Genomic DNA, 22,051 nt, shown 5'->3' on the forward strand with positions numbered 1-22,051 from the left:
ATGTGTGAGGCAGTTCCACAAACACAGGCCAGTTAAGTGGAACACATACTACGTTTGAGCAAAGCAACAATTCTCAGGTTTCACTTGGCTCGCTGTGTGTGTGTGTGTGTATTTCTGACAGCAAGGGTCCAATGTCTCTTTAGCCTTATCATCCTGTCGTAGTCCTCCAGGTGCAAGCTGAATTATACGAATCCTAACCGTCACCCATTTCTCTGAATGCTGAGGGTTTTTCCGAACACGTTTATCAAGTCTTTATATAAAGCTTTTGATTGTGTTTTTATGCTCTGACAGCTATTAATTTCTATTGCTGCACCCTCAGCTAATGCTCTTATAAACTGCAACGTCTACTCGCACTGTTACCGTTACTGATTGTCCTACCGCTAGTGCACACACTGTTACTGCTACTGGTTTTAGTGCTGATACCACTGCAGCAAGTCTTGATTTGAATTTTAGTTTTTTCACATTGTGATTTTGAGTTCGGGGAATAGTCCTGTTTACTAAATGCTAAGAACTGTACATAGAGATGTATATATTTTTTGTATTATTTGTGTATTTATTGGCATTGTTTGATTTTTCGGACTTGTGTTCATGCTTATTGAGCCAACCAGCGCAGCAAATTCCTTGTACGTGCAAACACACGTGGCAAGGATTTTTTTTTCTTTTTCTCAGTATGTTCAAAACCTTTGTATGAAACCAACAGCGTATCATTTCCAGGGAAACATTGTTCACATGCAAAAACCAGCCATTCTGTGGTCTGAATATCCCACAATGTAATACCGTAATGTCAATATTGTCAGGTTACCATGGTTACCAGAGGCGCTTTGTATATGTATTAAGCAGTGCAAACAAACAAAAAAAAAACAAACAAAAAAAAAATTAAAAATAGTTTGCTGAATGATTGAGCACGAGTGTGTAAATGAGATTTTATTTGCTGAAATAGTCTGGGACTTTTGCACGTGCTTACAGGTTCAACATCACATCATCCAACCCCATCCATATCCTCACTGAACTTGAACAGTGTTGGGTATATCCAAAGATGTAGACACGAAGGTTAGTTTTTCTTCTCTTAAATTATAAAAAGAAGTTTAGTTATAGCTAGTTGTAGCTATAGGCTCCTTCAGGTTTGTAAACAATGTGACGTTTTTTTAGGGGCGGGGCTTAACTGGAAGCAACTGATCTCCAACAAGATAGCTTGTAAACAGCAGTTACGTATTTCAAGATGTGGTTAGCATCTTTTGACAAGAATGGACGAGGGAAACATATTTTAGAGAATATACTAATACACTCTGGTCTGCCTTTATCAAGTGAAGCCTCTCTAACAAAGATATTTTAAGAAGTAAGCGGAACCACTGTGGAGGGTAACGTAGCAAATGCAACTTCTGCTTAGACACCCGTGAAACATGCAGCTAACTGCACTATCTAACATTAGCATTAACATGTAACAAGAATCCCGTAAATAAGGATTCATTTAACGTAATTTCAGTCACAATGTAGTCTAACCCATAACATTATCCGGGCTGAAACTGATGATGCGTTACATATTAATCTGACCTGATATGAAGTGTGTTGATTGTCTCACTCCACTCCTTTCCTTTAACCGCCAAAGACAAACCAAAGTTGTCTACGACTGGCAGTGGCTGGAATGTGATAAAACTTCAAGTTAGTTTTTGATTTTTCGGTTTTGGCACCCAAAAAAATACAGCAAAACGACATATTCATGGTTGAAAGTGAAAGTGTTCGACTCAGACTTCCCTCTGTTTTGCCTCAAGTTAACATCATGAGGTCAGCTGTCACTGGGTGGGTGAGGTGGTGGACAGATAGCCACACTCACACCTACGGCCAATTTAGAATCATCAATTTACCTAACAACACGGACGGTGGGAGATCCCACGCAAACGCAGTCAGAACACGCAGCCTCCACACAGAAAGGCCTCAGACAGCCGATGGATTCAAAAAAACCTTCTTGCTGTGAGTCCACCACATCACTGTGTCCCCCCGCATGTTTATCAGCATTTATATTATTCTCTTATATCATGGATGTGTCATATATTTGCCAAAAAAAACTTTAGCGTAGTTAGTGTTTGCGTCACTAAATCCTGATAGTGAACGCTCATAATAAATTTTAAAAAAGAATTATGGTGGTGATTATGGGGGTGATGTGGCTGTGGTACTGTCTGCTTAATGGTATTTAGGTACATAACTTTTGCAACGTAAGCAAATATTAGATACGCTGACTTATTGATCCCACTGTATCATAAAGGTCTCGGCCCACTTTGGGTTTTTTAGTTTGAATCATTAGTTATTCATACAGTAGATGTGCTTAAGGGTTAAATAACTGTGAACGACGTAATCGAGTACGGGAAACTTCATGATGTTTCACTGAAGGTATTTCTAAACCTTGCTGGACAGGTTCCCTGACTGATTCTGAATTCCCTTTAAAAAAAAAAAAAAAAAAAGTGTGTCAACAACAACTCTGTAAAACGATCATTTAAATAACAAGAGTTAGCATAGAATTACCAGTCTACCTGCGCATGACCAAACGTAAAACAGGGCAAACAAGCAAGGAGAACAGTAACACTGCACTGTGCACATGTACGAGTATGCATATATCTGCAAACAAAATCACTGCTGTGGCTCACACGGGACGTGCATGCGGTTATTCCCAAAGGAACGTTAACTGTACTGAATATAACGAATAAAGAAATAAAACTCCTAAACTCTGGAAACACACTTTGAAGCACTGACCCTGCGTGCCCCCGTTATCTCTGTGCACCCTGGAGGTTCACAGTGCAGATGTCTGCGGTAATATTTCAGCGTAATGAATTTCCACACTAAATCCTGATGCCTTGTAAAGTGCAGCTTGACGTTTTATCACGCTGGGAGGAGTAAAAGGCGATGTGTAAACACTCGCCCCGTCTAATGTTCCATGCGCGCGTCATATATCATCCGTCCAATCCAGTCATGCCGCTGGGACGTCATCTGGATTTACTGTGACAGCGCTTATCGGGCTGTAAATACCTGAGTCAGAGGCATTTTAATCAAGTTATTTGCTGTTTTGTTTTATTTCCTGTAATTAAATCTGTATCCGTCGTTGTTTAAATGCTTCGCTCTGGCACGTGTTGGAGGAAAACAGCCAGTCAGACCGCCAAGGGGGGGTTCAAACTTGTGCACGAAGAAACACACAAACAACTCGAATCTGACTGTTTGAGGAATTTCACATAAATGCACCACAGACAGGACCAGTGTGAAGGCATCACTGACAATGATGTGCAACCTGATGTGGAGAAAAGAACTACATATCAGCTGTGGTTGAATCATGTAAATTCTACCACTGTCAAAGTCTCCAGGCCTCAAGTTACTTACATATTTATTTTTGTCTCAGATTTAATCTAGCACCTCTGCCTAGCTCCGTGCCCACAGACCCACTGCTTTTGATCAACCTGACCTCTAGTACCTCCTTTTGAGTGTGCCTGGCTGTCATATGAGTTGTTAAAGATCAAGAGAAGGTTTGGGGAAACCCCTCAACTACATAGACCGCACAAAAAAAAAAAAGGGTTGCGCGGCCAGTCGTGTACCGGAATCCACGCCTGAAATACTGGTATGTTGACAATAAAAAGGGAAGAACATCAGAGGTGAACTATCTGTGACATCATTTTCTTTGCTTTTGTGGTGTGATGCAATGCCCGTTGCTTCCTTGCAGTAGAGTACAGAGTACAGAGAGAGCTGGACTTTTTAAGGCAAAAAGAGATGACTACATGTGACTTTTATTCATTAAATGGGTTGTTGAGGTCATTCATCCCCCCCCCCAAAAAAAAAAAATGCTATAGTTATGTAGTGGACTGTCTGTGAGAAAGATGAGTTTATGGCCACGGTGTGCCGTGCGGAGTGGATGATGAACAACCCTGCCATAACGCTGTCAGTGTGGCTAGTGATGAATTTATGCACAACAACTTTTTATTTTAACCCCACTGTTTAGTTTACAAGCACGAGCTGAGTAAATAGCACACAGTACAGTAGTTGTAAGCAGATATAAAGTATTTTTAAGGATCTATTTACGTATTTATCAGATACTTTAAATCCATCTGTTAATCAGTAGCTTCGTTATCATTCATTATTTGATATTATTTGATATTAGAAATGAGCATTTGAGGTTTTTAGATCGTTGCCACCTTAAGGTGGGCCCCTTTTTTTTATTGATCCAGGTTTAACGTGCATGGCATTTCTCACTGAGTCATGTTTCACGCAGTAAAATTGACAAACTTGCCAAATTCTGCTGGAAACATTTTACTGCGCTCGTGGAAAGAACTGCGCGTAGCGGGAAGGCAGTGCGGGGTGGCAAAGGTAAATAAGTGGTACATCCCACTGTTAAATGCCACGCAGGCACATACGTGATGCGCTGCGTGTCAAAGAACAGATGAAGATACATTTTAAGATGTTGCATCCATCATCCACCTTCAAGACGGCGGTAGTAACCGGCGTCCCGTTCACCGCGTTCAGTCGGCTACGAGGACGGTCAGCGGTCACATCATTGTCCTCCACAGTTGCTTCCTCTGTGACAAATGACATGATAAGAAACCACATATCCACCACAGGTTTTGATTCCAGGAAATGGAATTTCGCAAATGAAGAGCACTGACTGAAAAAAAATGTCATATTGTTGAAATATATTGTTAAAAATGATTTGGTTGGCATCATTCAGGCGTCTGTGTGGCACAGTAATTGAGACAAAGTCTTATTTTGATTGATATCAGTTAAAAAAGCTTGAGTAACAATAGTGGCATGTGATTGTTATGTAAACCACTCCCACTTTACCAGCTCTCAATGGCCAGTGAGAGGGGGAGCAAGGCGTGGGTGCACTATAAGAGAGGTTGACGACCAGGTGCAGCATCTCACACAGGTGAGCCATCTCCATGTCTCCACCCTCTGCTGCCTGAGCGCACTGCTTCACTGAACCAAGCACGGGAGTACACCTCGGACTTAACAAGGTACAGAAAAGAGCTGCTCTCGTTCATCCGACTTCTACTTTTTTTTTTTTTTTTATTACTTATTTTTTTAGTTTAGTGTGGCATGCTAGAGAAGTGTGTGCGACAGCCTTTTTCACTTCTCTGTTCAAAGTTGCTGAGCTCTCTTGAAGTGTCTGACGAGTGTCGTCTCTTCCCAGATTGCTTTTGAAGGATGTTGACCGAAATGGAGACGGTGAGTGCCGTGTTACTTTATTTGTAGATATTATTTTATTTATTTATTATTCTTTACAGTTAATGAATGAATGAATGAATACTTTATTATTATTTATTATCATGCACAGCTGGTGAGTGTGGTAATAAGGGTTATTAGCGAGGACAGAAGCCGCGCCGCACTGTTGCCTTGTTGAGTGTTATCTATGCTGATGAAAACACAAATAGTTGACTACATTTGCCAGTCAAACTACAATACACATGTTCACAGTGTTTTCGCCTGGCTTCTTTCCAAGGACCGGGTTAAAAGTTAGACAAGATGAACTGAAAGTTATGCTTGACGATTTGGCACATGTACGCTTCTATTTAAATGAGTTATTTTACATGAGAGACGTGTGACCCGTCTTTGAGTCCGTCTCCTGATCTTCTGATAGCAAAATTACTGTGTGTAGTGTGCGGAGCTCCAGTGCCCGCAACGAGGTAACAATAGATTACATGTGAGAAAAACAAAACAGCGGCTTGTTTGGTCTGCTGATAGCGCCTCAGGCCCGTCACTGACAGGGGGTGAATGGCGCACATGATGCAAAATATTCTTCACTGTCAGCATCACACAAAAACAAGAGGTGCGTGCGTGCGTGCGTGTGAAGCTGACGTCCCGCTCTGCGTTTGTCAGATGGCTTATGAGGTCAAACTGAGTGGAGGCCGGGTCCCCTGGAGTGGAGTGGCTCCCTCCTCCTGCCCTGAGGTGGACCTGGAGGTCATAGAGGAGTACCTGCAGGAGCACTCGCTGGAGGTCCAGCCCGCGCACGCGCCCGCGTCACCTCTGACCGCCATGGGCCAGCACGCCCACTCCCACCAGAGCGCCAGGATTATAGGTGAGTGCGTGGATGACGGCGGAGCTCCGCGTTTCCTTTGCCCAACGCGTTTCTGCGTCTTCAGCCCCGGGTGAATCTTCCATGTGTTCCTCCGCAGAGAATAGCTGGTCAGGTCATGCGTATGAGTGGCACTGTGGCTCTCACACTCCACATGAGGAATACAAAGAGCACGCTCCACCTCCAGCCTGGCCTTGTCCCCATGACAACCAACTGGTGAGTTCAAGGACCTTAATTATCTCTTGCATAGCTGAATGCTACGGGGCATCACTGTGCGTGCCAGGCTTTCGATTAACATCGGGGCTTTGCTAATGATTCATGAGGACTTGTGAATTTTTCATGTGTTTTTATTTGTGTTTGCTTCAGAACAACATTGTGTATTCCTATGAAGTTCCCGCATACATCGACTCAGACTCACAGTCGAGCAGCTCCCAGTATCAGGAATACCAAGATTCACCATCACCATCTTCTGACAGAGGAGACAGGAAGGACTCCTTGCCCCTTGCGCCGCTGTCAGGTATAATAGCATAGTGACATCAGCACGCCTGTGAATACCGAAATTCTTTGTAATTGCGCAACTAGGCTTACAGTATGGTCACACATGCGTAAGAGGCATTTTGACCTCATATTCGTATTTATATCTCCTTCCTCCTCGTCAGGAAAGAGGAAGGAGCGTCTGTTCCAGTTCCTGTTCGAGATGCTGCAGACGCCATCGATGCGGAGCTGCATTTGGTGGGTGCAGTCCTCCTCTGGCACCTTTCAGTTCTCCTCCCAGAACAAGGAGAGCCTGGCGCAGCTGTGGGGTCGGCGGAAGGGTAACCGCAAGACCATGACCTACCAGAAGATGGCTCGAGCGCTGAGGAACTACTCGCGCACCGGCGAGATTCACAAAGTGAAGAGGAAGCTCACGTACCGCTTCGACGAGAAGACACTGAGAGGCCTTCAAGGAGACTCCAGCACGGTGTAGGGACGACAGAGGGCGTGCGCCAGCACAGAAACTGGATGAGCACAAATGATGCTAAAAAAAAATCACATGGTTTTCCCATGAATTCGTTTCTGCTGATTTTAATTCTGCCGCATTTTGAATAACAAATGAATACCGAGTATTTGAGAAGCCAGAAGAAGAAACGCTGTTGTTCAGAGCTTATTGTGGATACTGAGCCATATTGGAGTTGGTATGAAGGTGTGAACAGACAATGTGTGAGTGGTTAGCTGGCGTTTAACGCGTAAATCCTAAAGGGTTTAACACATCTACTTTATAAGTAGAATCATTTTCAAAATAAACGTGGTTTTCTTTATTATTATTATCATTTTTTGTGATTCTGTATTACAGATATTCAGCAGATACAGTTTGAGATCATTTTTTTTAAGCTTCTTATCAAAATAAGACGGTGTAAATGTGATCTGTGATCTGTTTGTGTCTAATCTTTTTTTTTTATTATTATTTCAAGATAAAATAAATGAAAAAAATATTTTCAGAACACCTGAGTGGGTCTCTGCCTATAGGTATCTGTCACGGTGTTTACGTGAAAAAAGGTACGCTGTGTCGTGCATTTCCACAGAATAAACACAGATGTGTCTATAAACTGAAGCAAACAGAAACACACGGCTCGTCAGCCATAGCCAAAATTGTATGCAAAGTGTGCATGCATTGAAAAACCGCCACTAAAGCCAGACTGTTAATCAGTAACATCTAAAAAATCCCCTCACACACAGAACAAAGCACACACACACACACACACACTACCAATTTGTATGAAGCTGCCAAAAACATTTTATTTCAGAGTGAAAATGGGTCAGAAATAAATGTCGACGTATGTGGACAATCATGAGAAGTGAGATACTTTATTCAAAACATTTACATTCATCATAAACTGAGGCACAGTTATAGATTTAATTAGGGCAGACTACAATTCCACCAGTTATGAATTCAAATGCTGCTTACATGTGAATGCATCCAGAGTCACAGCTCGGTTTTATAATATATATTACCTTTATAAAATAATACACAACAGGCCGAATAAGTCTCGTTTAAAACTGTGCTGATAATAAAGAAAAGACTGCAAAGGCACCCTGTGGTTGAAAACTGGTTAAAAGCACATGGCCCTACGCGGTGCGGCCATATTGGCCTCTGTCGTGGGCGTGGGTGATCATATCACTTTTTCCTCTCATTTTCACATTTCCCTAAACACACCTTTTGTGAAAATGTCACCATGGCTCAGTCCAAAATCTTGTCCTCTTCTCTAAAAATCTGCTTAAATACATTCCTCAGTGAGGAGAGGACTTTAACTTACTGATGAAGCACAGATGGGGTCTCTGTGGAGGGCTTCCCTGTAGTTGTGCGTGCACACAGCAGCGCACGCCTGCTCGTGTATAAAAAGCATTTGCACAATGATTTTCGGGGTCGTTTGAAGCCGGGAGCAGAAGAAGAAGGACAGCGAGCTCGGGATTATGTTGGTTTATTCTCTGCCCTGGAACCTATTACCGCTTTTACGCTGCCTGGAAGCTCGGTCTTTCAAACTTAAAAAACTTCTCCGTCTGCATTGCTCTACATCCGCTGTGATGGCTGAGTGGAGCTGGGTGGCCTACACGGTGCTAGAAGTGCTGATCGCTGTGGCATGTTGCCTTGGGAATGTGTTGGTGGTGTGTGCGGTGTGTATTCGGGACTCCCTTCGGGAGCCAACCTTCTGCTTCCTGGCTTCTTTGGCGGTGGCGGACCTCTTAGTGGGGGTGGCTGCTGTGCCCCTTGCTGTGTTGTTGGATGGCTGGGTGAGTCTAACCCCTGAGTTGTGCTTGCTTCTCAGCTGTGTGGTGCTGGTGTTGACGCAGGCGTCTGTGCTTTCACTGTTGGCCATCGCCGTGGATCGATACCTGCGGTTGCACACCCCGCTCAGGTGACGTATAGCGCATCGTGCTAATGCTTCCTCGGGAGTGATCTCCTCTAACGTCCGCGTTTTACCCCTCGTCCTCAGATATAAAGCCCTGGCCACGCAGAGGCGCACGTGGTTGGCCGTGTCGTTGTGCTGGATGCTTTCCTGCCTACTCGGGTTCACCCCTCTTTTCGGCTGGAACAACTACTCCTCTCTGGCACTCCCCGATTCCGCCAACGCGTCTTCCGCTTCCTTCATCTCACCACCATGCACCTTCCTCTCAGTCATCTCCCTCCCCTTCATGGTCTACTTCAACTTCCTGGGATGTGTCATGGCACCCCTGCTGGCCATGACCCTGCTCTACACGAGAATCTTCTGGAGCCTGCAGGGACGTCTCAAGGACAGCACCCCCCAAGCCCAGGCCTCTCTGCTCAGGGAGAAGCGGCTGGCCTGCTCCCTGGCTCTGGTTCTGCTTTTATTTGCGGCCTGCTGGATTCCTCTGCACCTGATGAACTGTCTTCTGCTGTTTCAGGGTCCTCAAGCAGTCACACCCGGGACAATCTACACAGGTAGGCGACGGAATTTATTATGCACTCAGTCTACTAATTTATTTAGTTTTACATATATATATTTGGATAATGCTTCCAAACAGTTTTTCAGTGAAAATGTGCGAGTAACAAATCCGAATTTTCCAGGTATTCTCCTGTCTCACGCAAACTCGGCAGTCAACCCTGTGGTCTACGCCTACCGCATCCCAAAGATCCAGCAGGCCTACGCTCAAATATGGAGGCGCTTCTTCTTGTGGCTAAACTGCTGCCAGGGTGACACGCACGTTTCCAGAACAATAAGAGACAGCAAGGCTAATCAGACAGAGAGGAGTGGATCGGGAGGGAAGTCCACACCCTAACAAAAGACCACAGAGGTATTGTTTGCGGTGTATGTTTGAAGCCTGAGCACCCTGGACTTTATCAGAGTCGGTTTATCCGCTCAGGGGATAAGATTTGTGACCAACAATCATTAATTTTCAGCTTTATTAAAGTTCAGTAAATGGACTGAGGAAGCACAGGCGGCCTGTTGAGTTTGATTTCGTAGTGTCTTCTGTTAGATGAACCCCAGATCAGTGCACCAACTTCTCTACTAGTCCAAGCGATCCTCTGTGTCTCCACTAGAGGGCGCCACACGCCAACAAACCCAATAGCTGCTGTTGACTCGGCCGCAGTATGTGACAAACACTTTTCAAGAAGCAATTCACTGATTTTTGGACAACAGATTTGAGGCATGTGTGATTTTATTGAGATGTACATATTTTAGTCATGTGACAGCTTCAGTCGAATTAAACACTAACCCTTTGACAAACACACATTCCTGCTCCAGTTGTGATACTTGGGCCACGAGAGGGTGTTGAACCTTCATGAGTGTCCAGTGGGCTCCTCAGGGAAGGCAATAGACTGTATAGTTATCACCTGAGCAGGGTGCAGTCCCACCCACCAAACTATACAACCTACTACCTCACCCTGTCAGAGCCCGTCAAGAAACAAGTTGACCCGTCAGGGGACATGAGACCTAACTATAGCAAAAACAAGTCATAACACGTCGCTAGATGTATGTAAGGATGTAGGGATATATTTTTTGAGTGGACGGCACGATTGTCCGTCTGGAGACGACAGTCGAGGAGTGGCTGACTCTGCTGTCTCCTTGGGAAAGACAGTAGATTGTATAGTTATCTCAAAAAGAGGTTACAAAACCCCACAACTATTCAATCTACTACCTCAGCCCCAAGGACAGCATCCACGTTGTTTCATCATCAAAGATCCACAAAGGTAACTTTCCTGCAATGGTAAAAAAAAACAAGAAGAGACAGAGAAGGTTATCTTAATTAACTCGTCTTTGAAAAGCATGGAGTGGATACACTGAAACGCTGCATTTTCACAATATTTTCAGGTGTATTAAGGAGTAGCATTTTGCGTTTCATCTCAGAGTCTCTGTTTTTATTCAAACTGCTTCCTGGAAACGGTTCCAAATTGAGATTTACTTGCTCAAACCGCTCGCGCTTCATGACAACAAGTCTTTAACTTCCGAGATTTGGAGACAGGCAGAGATTTCGCATGTTTGCACATCCTCGCCGATCAACCAAGCTTTTTTTCATTTTTTTTTTTCTCCTTGGTCGTTTTCAAAGCTTGTATGTCGTCCACAGATGTGTTCCATTAAAATGAATCAAACACAAATAATTCAACGGTGAGCGGACATCGGAAAGTGAGAGCACTAACGTGTGAAAGCCCAACAAACAACTCACTGGCTTCCTGAGACTCTGGCATGTGATCGAAAAAAGGGAAAAAAGAGCTGCTCGACTCTGTGCCAGGAATCCTTTTCCGTTTTTGCCAAAAACTGAGCTCATTCCAGTGGGCTATCCCTGTGTAGGCTGGCTGCTGCTTCTCAGACGGAGGTACACGCACAGATGCCTGCAAATATGGCTTCCACCAGCTGCCGCTGATTGAATACAAAGCTGGGATTCTACCCCCTAAAACACAACAAGGAAACACAAAATGGCGTCCTGCACATCGGCCATTTTAGTTCTGCTTAAAAACACTATAAGGTCTACCTTTCAGGGTTTTTTTTTTTTTTTTTTTTTCTGAGCCCGCTGTCTCTTGATGAAGAAAGAGCAGCTGTTCTATCGGCAGTGATGGAGAATCCATCTTGTGCCAAGCACTGAGATGAAGCCAACAGACCCAGACGACACGCTCTATCACGTGTACCGAGTCAAAGAGAAACTCTAATATTACTTATCAGACAGCTGGACAGTTCACAGAGGAAAAAAAAAAAAAAAAAGAAGCATGATCACATTCAGCATGTCGCTGCAAACTTCCAAAAGCGCTCTCACTGAGCGAGCGGGCTCTGCTCAAATCTTCAAATCATCGTTCCCTGTCAACTTTTTTTAATTAAAGTTATCATGAGACTGATGCTCATCCTCGAGTCGCTTACTGCTTAACTGCTGCTAAACATGGGACAAAGGCAGCTACTGGCCCGGGAGGTTAACATGGCAGCAACTGAGGGGTTAATGAGTGCCAGACTAAATGCCAGACCTGGGCCTCAGACAGATAGAGAAGGGGTAAGAAGGTACACTGCTTGCATAAATTAGCATATAGCCACGACCCCTGAGACTGGGTCCAGACCAGCCCATAGTTAGCATGCAGCAGACCCTACAGAGGGCCAGACAGACAGAGTGGGGTGGGGGGGTGCGTTGGCGTAACGCCCAACTCTGCCACCGTGCCAGTGACAGATCTATGAGCTGTTCAGTCGCCAAGAATCGTCCCGTGACTGGAGCTGAGGTTTGGAGGGCAAAGGGAAACAGACAAATAATGACATGACACAGTGGACCAGAGGAAACGGGTCAAAATTAAGATTTAACAGAACATCTGACCACGGTAAAAAAGCAAAACAAAATAGATTTAAACATTAAAAGCTTGCGGCGAATTCTGGGCTTCTGGGTTAGCAGCTGTTTCGGAAACGCCGGGGCCAAACTCGGTCAGTCATGTGAGCTCTATTTTCTCTCCCCGCATTTTCGATGGCGCATAAAAGGGGCACGCACGGCTCGGCCGGGGCAAATAATTTTCCCTTGTCAACAGCTCCAAAATAAATGCATTTCGAGGGGCCGTGGGGCAGATGACAGGATCTTGGAGAACAGACGAGGAAAGGAAGAAACGTGGCCCACTGAGTTAATTTCATCTGCCCATCGGGCCGTCTGTACATCTGCCACGGCAGAATTATGGCTAAACGTAAGTAAATTCACATTAGCAGTATACCGCGCAGTATACCGCGCAAGCCGAGCAGAAAGGACCTTGTCCTCTCATGCCCTCTGATAATGCTACTCTGTTGTGAACGACCAGGATATGTTTGTCTTGAGGCAATTTCCTGTCCTAACATAGTCATCTGTCTTTAGGTGACAGTGACACATTTCATTTGCCTTTTTTTTTTTTAAACTCTGTCAGTTAAAATACTTTGAATTTTACATTTTATTCACTATGTCTATAAAATCCATAGCTGATAGGCCCGCCACAAAGAGGCATGCAACATTTTAGAAAATAAAAAAGGGATAAAAGTGCAATACATGTAATGATCATTATACATATCATATATAAATATATATATGTTAATAACCGCTTTGTCCATTTTTTAATTCTTGGCCAGGTGCTGCATGTCTGCACCGTCCCTCTACGTAAGTCTTTCCTCTTGCACTCCGAACAGTCACATCAACCCTAAAGACTAAAGAATGTTAAAATGGCATTGATACAGCTTTTACAAACTTCCAACATCAATCTTAAATTTCTGGTCAAATGCATTAGAAGAAAAAACAAAATTGTCAGCACCGCACGATCTTAAACCCAAACCCATGCAAAACTGAAGACAAAAAAAAAAAACAAAAAAAATCATGAAAACAGGCCTTAGCCGCCTCTTCTCCACTGTGAAAGGAGGCAGGATTCGTTTTCTCACCCACCGCAAGCAACGTAAACACACAAATTAATTAGAGGATCCCAAAACACACACACAGCACGCGCAGTTGCCAGCACAACTCCCTTAAAATTGGAGCAGATTATCGCAGGAAGCGGAGGCAGGGAAATACCTATTGGGTTGCCTGGTCCCTTGGTCCGCGACACAGGATGAATGCCTGGCACAGACACAACGGAGGGGGCACCAGACGAGTGGTACAGGTTCTTGTGTGTTCCTCTCGCCCCCCACCCCCCTCCACCCCCCGCCCCCCCTTCTCTGTCTCCCTCTCTCTCAGCTTTGTGCCAAGAATGGGCAGTGTCTGTGTGCCAGGCAGAATTTCAATAAGGGAGTAAGGAGGTAGTGATGGTGGGCAAAAGGGGGGGAGGGAGGAGGAGCGGCGGTGGAGCTGGAGTTTGGCAGGGGAAGTATGCCACACAATAGACAGCAGGATGGAGAATTCCCACTCTTAAGGAGATGCGAACGGATGTCTCGTCTTACTCGCGTCCACTCTCACTGGCCCTGTAAGCTCCAGCCGCTCCGTAAACGACGTCTCATTCCTGCGTTAAAGGACGAACGGTGAGCGCGTGGAGCGTCTCCCGCCCTGCTCGGCGCGGTGCCCGCTCTGACGTTCTGTATGTCCTCATTAACCAGGCGCAAAACACCGCGCGGCTCACGCACACGTGCACCACGCTCGTATACAGAGGTGCGCCGCCATATGCATGCCCTCGCACACAGGCAGAGGCAATACGGCACGGTTTCTTGACCTGTGTGCGTTCAAGAAGCTCAGTCTGTCTGATCCTAGATTTGCTGAATGTTAATTAAATAACAGAGCTTCCAGCAGAGGGCTGCACGCACGGATGTTTGACTGACAGGCCCAAGAGTTAGGTAAACATGTCAGGCAACGTGTTTGATGAAGAGATAGTATGACCCAGACATGGCAGGCGTATAATCGAGCCATTGTGTCGACTATCGCTGTGCACTACAGAAAACGCGCATGAGGTGAACAAACAATATTCAGAAACCTGGCAGAGCACGCATGTGCAAATCCATCTGTAAATCTCCCATTTTTAGACAGTTTTGGGTTACTTCGTCAAGACACGTGGCATGCATTTTTAAATATGCATCTAAATTGGTTTATTCAAGGGAGCAAGAGTTCACCGCTGCATTATGTACACCCTAACATGTCTGAATGGATAAAACACAAGAGAAACTATTTTCTGTCTCCTCTATCTACTCTCCCTGAACCCTGTTTTCGTTCGTCACTGTTTTTGCTAATCTGCTAATGAGATGTGTGGTTACCATGGTTTCAAATGTTTCTGATGGCTCAGAATCCTGGCCTGACATGTCGCCGGACGCCCACATGTTACAGCATTTACTAATGCCACACAGAGACGTGCACGCGGACGTGCGCAGATAAAACTTACTTACAGAGGTGTGCGCTCGCAAAGCGGGCGCAAATGCGCGCCCACTTTGTGTGCATGTACACAGAGGGTATGTGTGCAAGAGTGCAGAGTGGTGTATGTCAGGACAAAACAGCTGCAGCTTCCTGCATGAGAAGAGAAACTTCCTGTTGCTTCGCTGCAAACCGCGGCCGGTCAGCCAAGATATCAGCCAATCAGCTCTGCTGGGGCTGAATGCAGGAAGTTAGCCTGACTGCCTCTAGGAGAACAACCCAGAAACATTATGAGGCAACACGATAAGTTCATCTGAGGATAAGAGAGAGGCGGGGAAAGAGCTCTCTCACTCCTATCTCGTTTTATGTCTCTGTAACTCTCGTTCTCTCTTGTTTTCCTCCAGCTTCTTTTTTTTTTTTTTTTTGCTTAACATTTTCCTCTCATTGCTGTCACGCGTAAATATAAAACAAAGAGGTCCTTTAGGAGGCTTCTTCGTATTTTTCGTGAATTAATTTGCCACTTAATGCCACAGCCGAGCGATTTGAAATGGCGGAGGCTGATGCAGAGGAATTGGTCGGAGCATAGCCACGAATTGTGAGGGGTATGTTGAAAGGGTCTGCTCCTGCTCACTGTTTACACGTGGCACAATGGCGCCATCTTAACACCAACCCCTATTTAGACCAAGACGCAGTACTGGCGATAAGCTGTTATGTTCCTAAATGTACATAGAGAAAGCAAACATTTCGACCTTACATATAGTGCCTAAAGATGAGCGGCGCGATGAAATCGATTGGTTATGATTCTGTTCGGTCTTATTCGAGCGCCGAGTGCGACGTCGATATTTTCTTTTTGTCTGATAGTATTCCGGTGTCTCATAAGCGCCCGCAATCAGAATTACGGCTGAATATGAATATGAAGCTTGTTCTCTTTGAGCTGATACAAGTCAGTCAGATTGCACTGCTTGCTTTCACATTTTTCCTTCTTCGACGGCAGCTCGACTGGTCAGCGATTAAAAAAAAATAAAATAAAATAAAATCAACGGCTTTGCTGATAAAAATGGAAAAAGGCGACTGGAGGACGCAGACGTTTGGCCTCAATAATAGCCTGATAATCTGCCCTTTTCTTTACAGGGTCGCGTGCTTGCTTGACCTGGCTCTGTCTCATTTCTGCCTGAGTTTCCTCGTCGGTGTGAAGTGTCATACATACGGTAGCCTTTGACGCAGCGCTAGAGTTGCCATCTTTTAACAAACTGCCACACCTCTAGATTGCAGAAAGATTAAACTCAGCTCGGAGGTTTGCACAAACACACGTGTTGCTGTGAAACGACTGCCACATATCTGGAGTTTTTGCAGCGGCCCCCGAAAGTGCAAACAGTGTGCGACGCGAGCGAGAAACAAAGTAAATAGTGCCCTCATATTACCTATCACGATGGCTCTGGATGATAAGAGGCCTGACAAGCAGTTGTCCCATGGATACAGCTCTTTAACATTGACCCGGTGGCTAAGCTCTCACTGACCTTAACACAACAACAGCCCGGTCGACCCTCCGAGGTCAGAAAGTAACCAAGAAGGCCCGTTCTTCTTGCCATTCCCCAAAAAGACACCTGCTCGGTACAGAAAGCCACAGAAAGACTGTTTACCACCCTGTCAGAGCGCGCTGCCTGAGAGCAAAGCTGAGAGAGGAAGAGGGGCGTGGGGAGAGACAGAAAGGGGTAAAGAAAGCAGGGGAAGGAAGATGGTGAGCAGGGACTCACAGAGTCCATTTGAGCTCTAGAAAAGTTTCTTCTATTATGTCCATTGAGCCAAAATGGCGCCGAGCGGAGTGCGGCGTGGCAACCAACGACGAAAGACGCGTTTACAGGAGGAAGACCATGATGAAGGACAGAGGCGAGGGCGAGAGGAACTGGAGGAAACAGATTGCAGGGGAGTGAAAAAGACACGAAGAGGTGTCGCAGGATAAAAAAGAAAAATACCTGGAGCGTGCATGTGAGCGGCGGGCTGGGCCGGAGGACTGGAGGAGAAGAGGGCCGTGATGGCGGGAAGAAGGGAAAAGAGAGGAGTAGAGCACACCCTCTGAGAGCTACACCCCCTTCCCACAATCCCCTCCTACTGGCGTGAGTGCGTCTGTCCGTACACGGGGTGACAGAGGGACGTCTCCTCGCACACAGCCCTAGAACACACACACACACACAAAACACACACACAAACCACAGTATCAAACACACTGTGCACAACAAAAAGAGAAAAGCTCCCGAAGAGAACCCACATTAGACTCGCATTACTCGCAGTTGCGTATGACCACAACGGAGTCGAAGCACGCCAATAGACAGACGCAGGACAGGTTCAAAACACAAACACGCACATGATCAATTCGCCAGCCTTTGGATCGCCCTCTGCTCTGCCCTGTGCTGTGTTTGCCTCGGTCTGCCTGCCCACTTTGGCACTGCTGCCAAGAGGGAAGGAGAGAAAACGGAGGGGAGGAGGGTGGGTGTAGAGAAAGAGGAAGGGAGGGACATGCTGTAGCGAGAGGAGGAACAGAAAGAGGAGGAGTCAGAAAAAAAAAAAGAGTCAAGAAAGAGAGTGTGCCACAGAAAGACAAGAATAAGTAAGTGGGGAACCATAAACTGTCACGGTGACAAAAAAACTCCGGGACAGCAGCCAGGGGCGCTGCGAAAAATTTGCATGTTAAGCATCCAACACACCTCTCGCCTCAAACTGCACTTGTACTATCCTGCAGCTACGTGCACGGACGCCGAGAGAGGCGAGCACGTCCTGACACTTCTATCTCAAGAGATTTTTTGCGATCGATAGACGACAAAAAGCCCAAACTTGGCTTGACATTGGAACTCGCTTGACGTCCGTTGTCCCGGCAGGCTTACTGTCTTCTTTGACATCTCTGTTTCTGCCTGTTTGTTCTCTGCGTCTCCCTCCAATCGTCCCCTTAATTCGTCCTCTGTCTCCATGGGGGATAATATCAGCCCTCGTGAGTGGGAGGGATATGAGGGAGTTCGGCTAAATGAATCAATGAGCAAGGAGTGTGGATACTTCGTAGAATGTCACTTTTTTTTTTTTTTTTCTCAGCCTTTGGCATCTTTCCCAGGTTTCCCTTGGCTTTCTCACACCAGCACAAGAGTCGAACGCCAATGCGGAGCTTGGACCAGCAAGCTGTCGCCTCTAGATGACCTCAATCATTAGAAGAGAAAACATAAATCCATCTGTTCATAAATGGCCGACCTTGTCTGTAGCCATCCGGCGGGCCGGGCCAATCGCTGGCGCCCGAGCGGGCACCCCGAGCCGAGCCAACTAATCAGAGTTCACTTCTGAGCTGATGTCATTTTTGAAAATTCAAATTTCAAAAAAAAAGAAAAGAAAAGGAATAGTTTTTGTCATTAAATTACAAACAAAAGCTTTGTAGTAGTTTTCTTTTTTTTAAACTTACCATCAACCACTTTGAAGAGAGAAAAAAAAAACTTGTTTCGTCTTTGGTCAACTTCCTCGTTGTGGCTGCTGCAATCATAATTACTGAGTCCTCAAACTGACCAAACACACACACGCACGCACACACATTTTTGGCGGGTCTCCCCCCTCCGCCCCCCCATCCCCACAGCCCTCAAACACTCACCACGGAGACAAAACAGACCACAATAGTCTGGCTTCTCTGCTAAAACTCCACAAGTCTTTTCTCGAAGACAGGACAATGGACGCACACACTCACGCGCGTGCGCACACAAACACACACACACACACATTCATACTGTACACACATATACATGTGATGCGAACAATCCGGTTCTTCCATGGAGGCTCAGCCAGCAGGTTGGACAGCCCCTCAACCTGACGTCACGTCTCCTTTGTTGTTTATGAATTTATTTCTCTCCTCAGCTGAACTCTCTGAACCCAAAGTCCACCCCCCCGCACCCCACCCCCCTCCGCCTCCCTATCTAGTCCCCTCCCATCCTGTCCTCGAGCCCTACATTTACCCCCTGCCAACAAAGGCGGGCAAATACAGTATGGCTTTAACAAGGACTGTGAAAAGAAAAGAAAAGAAAAGAAAAGAAAAGAAAAGAAAAGAAAAGAAAAGAAAAGAAAAGAAAAGAAGGAGAGGCAGACACAGAGAGGAGAGACAGTGAGGGGAAGAAAAAAAAAAGGAGCTCAGATGTCTCTCTCTCACTTTTTCTTTTCCTCCTTTTCTTCTTCGATCGCTCCCCGCGTCTCTTCCTGCTTGGCTTGTAAAAGTTTCAGCTGCATGGCGGACCGGCCTCTTTTGGCAGACGTCCAACTCTTGACTCTCCTGTCCCCTTGCAAGAGAGAGAAAGAAGGGAGGACAAATATAGTCACAGCGAGACTGCGCTCCACAGTTGTAGAGGCAGATGTGCTCTGAATGCACGGCTGCCGTCCCCGATTGCACAGGAAGACGGCGGCCGGCTGCAGCGGCTCTCCGCCGCTCACAACCAGCTCCCAGCAAAAGAAGCGGGGCACAATACGCAAAAGACAAACCAATCGTTGCGTGAGACACCACGCAGAGTACCAAAAGGCTGTGCCACAGTTGTGATGTTCCTCTGCCTTTAACTGGCTGTGACAGCTGAATCTGATAACTGTGTGTTCTGGTGCTCACACCCAGTTCACACAGGGACACGCTCGCTGTGTAATTTGTTTCTAATCTCTCGGTAAAGCACTTTAGCCAACATTTGTTGCGTTTAATATGCATTAATCTGAGACTGACTCATTTCCCCTGGTACCAGCGAGGTGAGCAGCTCAGTTGATTGTGAACGCAGCTCATGTATTTACACACCGCATCCTTAACGCACCAAGTATTTGCGTTAATTTAAAACACGTGAAACATACAGTTACTGATTTACTCACCTTGCTTCACAATTGCAGACACTGTTCGTGTGGCGTTACCCGGAAACAGTGTCCTAATTAATAAGTAATAACCTGTTTGGTTGAACTTTATGTATAATTCTGCAACAGTTCTCTTTCATACTTAGAGATAAGGCCCCTCTTTTTATAACAGACAGCAACAGCTTATCCAGTTTATTGTTATTCTGCCAAATAAATAGAAATACTGTATATTGGCCTGTGGAAATAATAAATATGGACATTTTCACTCAAGTTAACACTTATTTTTATAGTGAGTTAAATAATACAAAATGTAGAACATGGCAACATGAACAGGCGACTAGTTCTTTTGTAAAATGTTGCAGTTTATGACTTCAGGAGTCAGATCCTGATATTTGCTAACTTCAACAAAACCAAATTTAAAAAGTCAAACTTATATTTTCTTAAAAGCATGAATTGATAAAGAAATGAACCCGATACGCTTTCCCATTTCCTCCCATTAGCGCTAAAATGTCTGCTTACCTGGCTGAGGTGCTGGAGCGATGAAAACAGGTAAGTCATCTGCGCACTTTTGTGCCTAGGGAAATATCTAATTTCAACTGTGCGTTTGTTCAGTTTGTTTTACTTGTATCGCTGCCAAGTTAATCCATATTGGTGAACAAATACAAATTCCGTCTTTTAGCTCACACCTGAGCTGTTCAACAGGTGTTTTCTTTTTTCTTTTTTTCTTTTTGTTTTGCTGCAGTAACCATATCTACTGTATAATGCATTACCTGGCATGAAGTGGAAAACAGAGAAGGGACGTGGAGTCTCTATTTAAAAAAAAAAAAAAAATTATCGACTGTAGCATATAAAATCAAAAATAATATGCCATTCTGTAATAGCATAAAAGAGATAAGAAGAAATAAAGTAAATAGTCTTTTGTTGAAAAAACATTTCTTACCGTTTTCAATGTAGAAAGATGAGGTGCTCCATCTAGTGGCGCATTTCTGTAAATGCAGCTTGTGCCCTGAATGACAGTCTTGATATTTTATGTTGTCTTATTTTCCCCACAGATAATCAAACGATATAAATGATCAAAACGAACTGGATAAGATAAGACCTTATATGTGAGTGTATCAGTGTCGCTCATTTATCACAGTGAGAAATATCAAGCAGACCTGTTTCCTGGAATTTAAGCCAAGCAGAGACGATCACAACAACACCAGGAGAAAAGGGGAGCTCTGGCATGACCATGTTTTTTTTATTTTACTGTTTCCCAGATTAACTAGTTTAACTGGTCTGGGGACTAAAATTAAACCTTCTGCCACTTTGATTGATTCGGCAGTGAAAAGTATCGAAGTGGAAGACACATAGAGTGACACTTACTGTGCATGAAATACTATACTACTGTAGAACAATGGACCTCTTTAAAATTTATACCAGTATGTATTGTAATACTGTGGCCTTTATTTCTGAGTTTTCCTCTTTCATTTTTGTGTTTCTAAAATAAGATTTCTCTAGGTGAGCTCCATTCTTGCCTCGGGTGTCCCTAGGAAGTGAAATGAGACACACGGACATGTTTGTACATGTCACCAAGACCTGGTTAAAACCAAAGCCCAGCGGATAACAAGACAAAATCAAATAATGATTGGCGTCCACTTTTCAATCAGTATTTATGACTGGGGTAATACTGTCCTCTGCTGTTGAGTGACAGAACAACATCAGTAAACTATTTGTCCACTCCTGTCTGACCTTCGTCCTCTTCCCAACCCCTCCCCTGACTAATATTAAACCTCGGTTTTAATTTTCATATCACATTGCAATCGATTATTTCAGCATTAAATGTCCCAGCATTAAATAACCTCACCTGGAAATTTTGTGATGATGATTTTGCGAGTTCTCCCTGACTAACATTGATCAAAGTGTATGATCTCTCAGCGTTAGAGATGTTCTTTTACAATAAAGTCACTGTTACACGTTGGCTGCATAAACAGACCCATTTCATTTTATGGCTCTTACCTTATCGGTATGATAGAGTGACGGTGGAGGTGATGTGTATCGTAACCTCCAGCGTTGGCCCTCGCTCATGTCAATAGCTGACATCACTCTGAAACGTGAAGTCGCACTTTGTTTCATTCATTTACATTTCAAGTACATAACAGACTGTAAGTGAATAAAATAACCAAATCAATACGAACATAAGCAGTGTATTACATGTTTATTACAAGTGGTATGTGAGGAATACTAATATAAAGTACAGAGAATATTCGAACAAATTATTGAATCATAAAATATAAACAGTTTACCAGTATTTGCAGTTAGCCCCTGTGTGATGACAGACATTTCTTAGTGGACCTCCCATGTCCCCATTTCTCTCTGTGTACAGTCATGTTATCCAACCACCTGGACACTGAATCTGGTGAACAGTAAATGGAG

General features: G+C 44.8%; 2 protein-coding genes and 2 long non-coding RNA genes across 9 annotated transcripts; 3 read left to right on the plus strand and 1 right to left on the minus strand.

Annotated features, from left to right (window-relative positions):
• The first annotated feature begins 4,693 nt into the window (after nt 1-4,693).
• Nucleotides 4,694-7,529, plus strand: LOC125011847 (transcription factor Spi-B). 3 transcript variants are annotated; one of them, XM_047591286.1, is made up of 6 exons: nt 4,697-4,985; nt 5,162-5,196; nt 5,848-6,049; nt 6,147-6,262; nt 6,413-6,563; nt 6,706-7,529. In XM_047591286.1, exons 2-6 carry the CDS (start codon nt 5,176-5,178, stop codon nt 7,011-7,013), a joined length of 798 nt encoding a protein of 265 aa, XP_047447242.1. In that variant the 5' UTR covers nt 4,697-4,985; nt 5,162-5,175; the 3' UTR covers nt 7,014-7,529. The 3 variants fall into 3 exon arrangements, with proteins under 3 accessions (XP_047447253.1, XP_047447242.1, XP_047447233.1); XM_047591297.1 differs by having other exon boundaries at nt 4,694-5,196; XM_047591277.1 differs by lacking the exons at nt 4,697-4,985; nt 5,162-5,196 and having other exon boundaries at nt 5,203-6,049.
• A 212-nt stretch (nt 7,530-7,741) lies between these two features.
• LOC125011763 (adenosine receptor A1-like) lies at nt 7,742-9,979 on the plus strand. 3 transcript variants are annotated; one of them, XM_047591089.1, is made up of 3 exons: nt 7,742-8,940; nt 9,019-9,485; nt 9,612-9,979. In XM_047591089.1, the coding sequence occupies exons 1-3, from the start codon at nt 8,498-8,500 to the stop codon at nt 9,821-9,823; spliced, it is 1,122 nt and encodes a 373-aa protein (XP_047447045.1). In that variant the 5' UTR covers nt 7,742-8,497; the 3' UTR covers nt 9,824-9,979. The 3 variants fall into 3 exon arrangements, with proteins under 3 accessions (XP_047447045.1, XP_047447055.1, XP_047447037.1); XM_047591099.1 differs by having other exon boundaries at nt 7,742-8,698; nt 8,851-8,940; nt 9,019-9,979; XM_047591081.1 differs by having other exon boundaries at nt 9,019-9,979.
• A 207-nt stretch (nt 9,980-10,186) lies between these two features.
• LOC125011947 lies at nt 10,187-17,881 on the minus strand. 2 transcript variants are annotated; one of them, XR_007113237.1, is made up of 3 exons: nt 17,157-17,881; nt 16,768-16,964; nt 10,187-10,745 (listed from the first exon to the last, which is right to left on the minus strand). It is a non-coding gene; the product is annotated as an uncharacterized LOC125011947 (long non-coding RNA). The 2 variants fall into 2 exon arrangements; XR_007113238.1 differs by having other exon boundaries at nt 17,061-17,881.
• On the plus strand, nt 10,763-17,959 carry LOC125011954. Its single transcript, XR_007113239.1, has 3 exons — nt 10,763-12,689; nt 13,102-13,129; nt 17,876-17,959. It is a non-coding gene; the product is annotated as an uncharacterized LOC125011954 (long non-coding RNA).
• Nucleotides 17,960-22,051: the final 4,092 nt, after the last annotated feature.

This window comes from Mugil cephalus, chromosome 1 (genome assembly GCF_022458985.1).
Source record: "Mugil cephalus isolate CIBA_MC_2020 chromosome 1, CIBA_Mcephalus_1.1, whole genome shotgun sequence".
Lineage (NCBI taxonomy): Eukaryota > Metazoa > Chordata > Actinopteri > Mugiliformes > Mugilidae > Mugil > Mugil cephalus.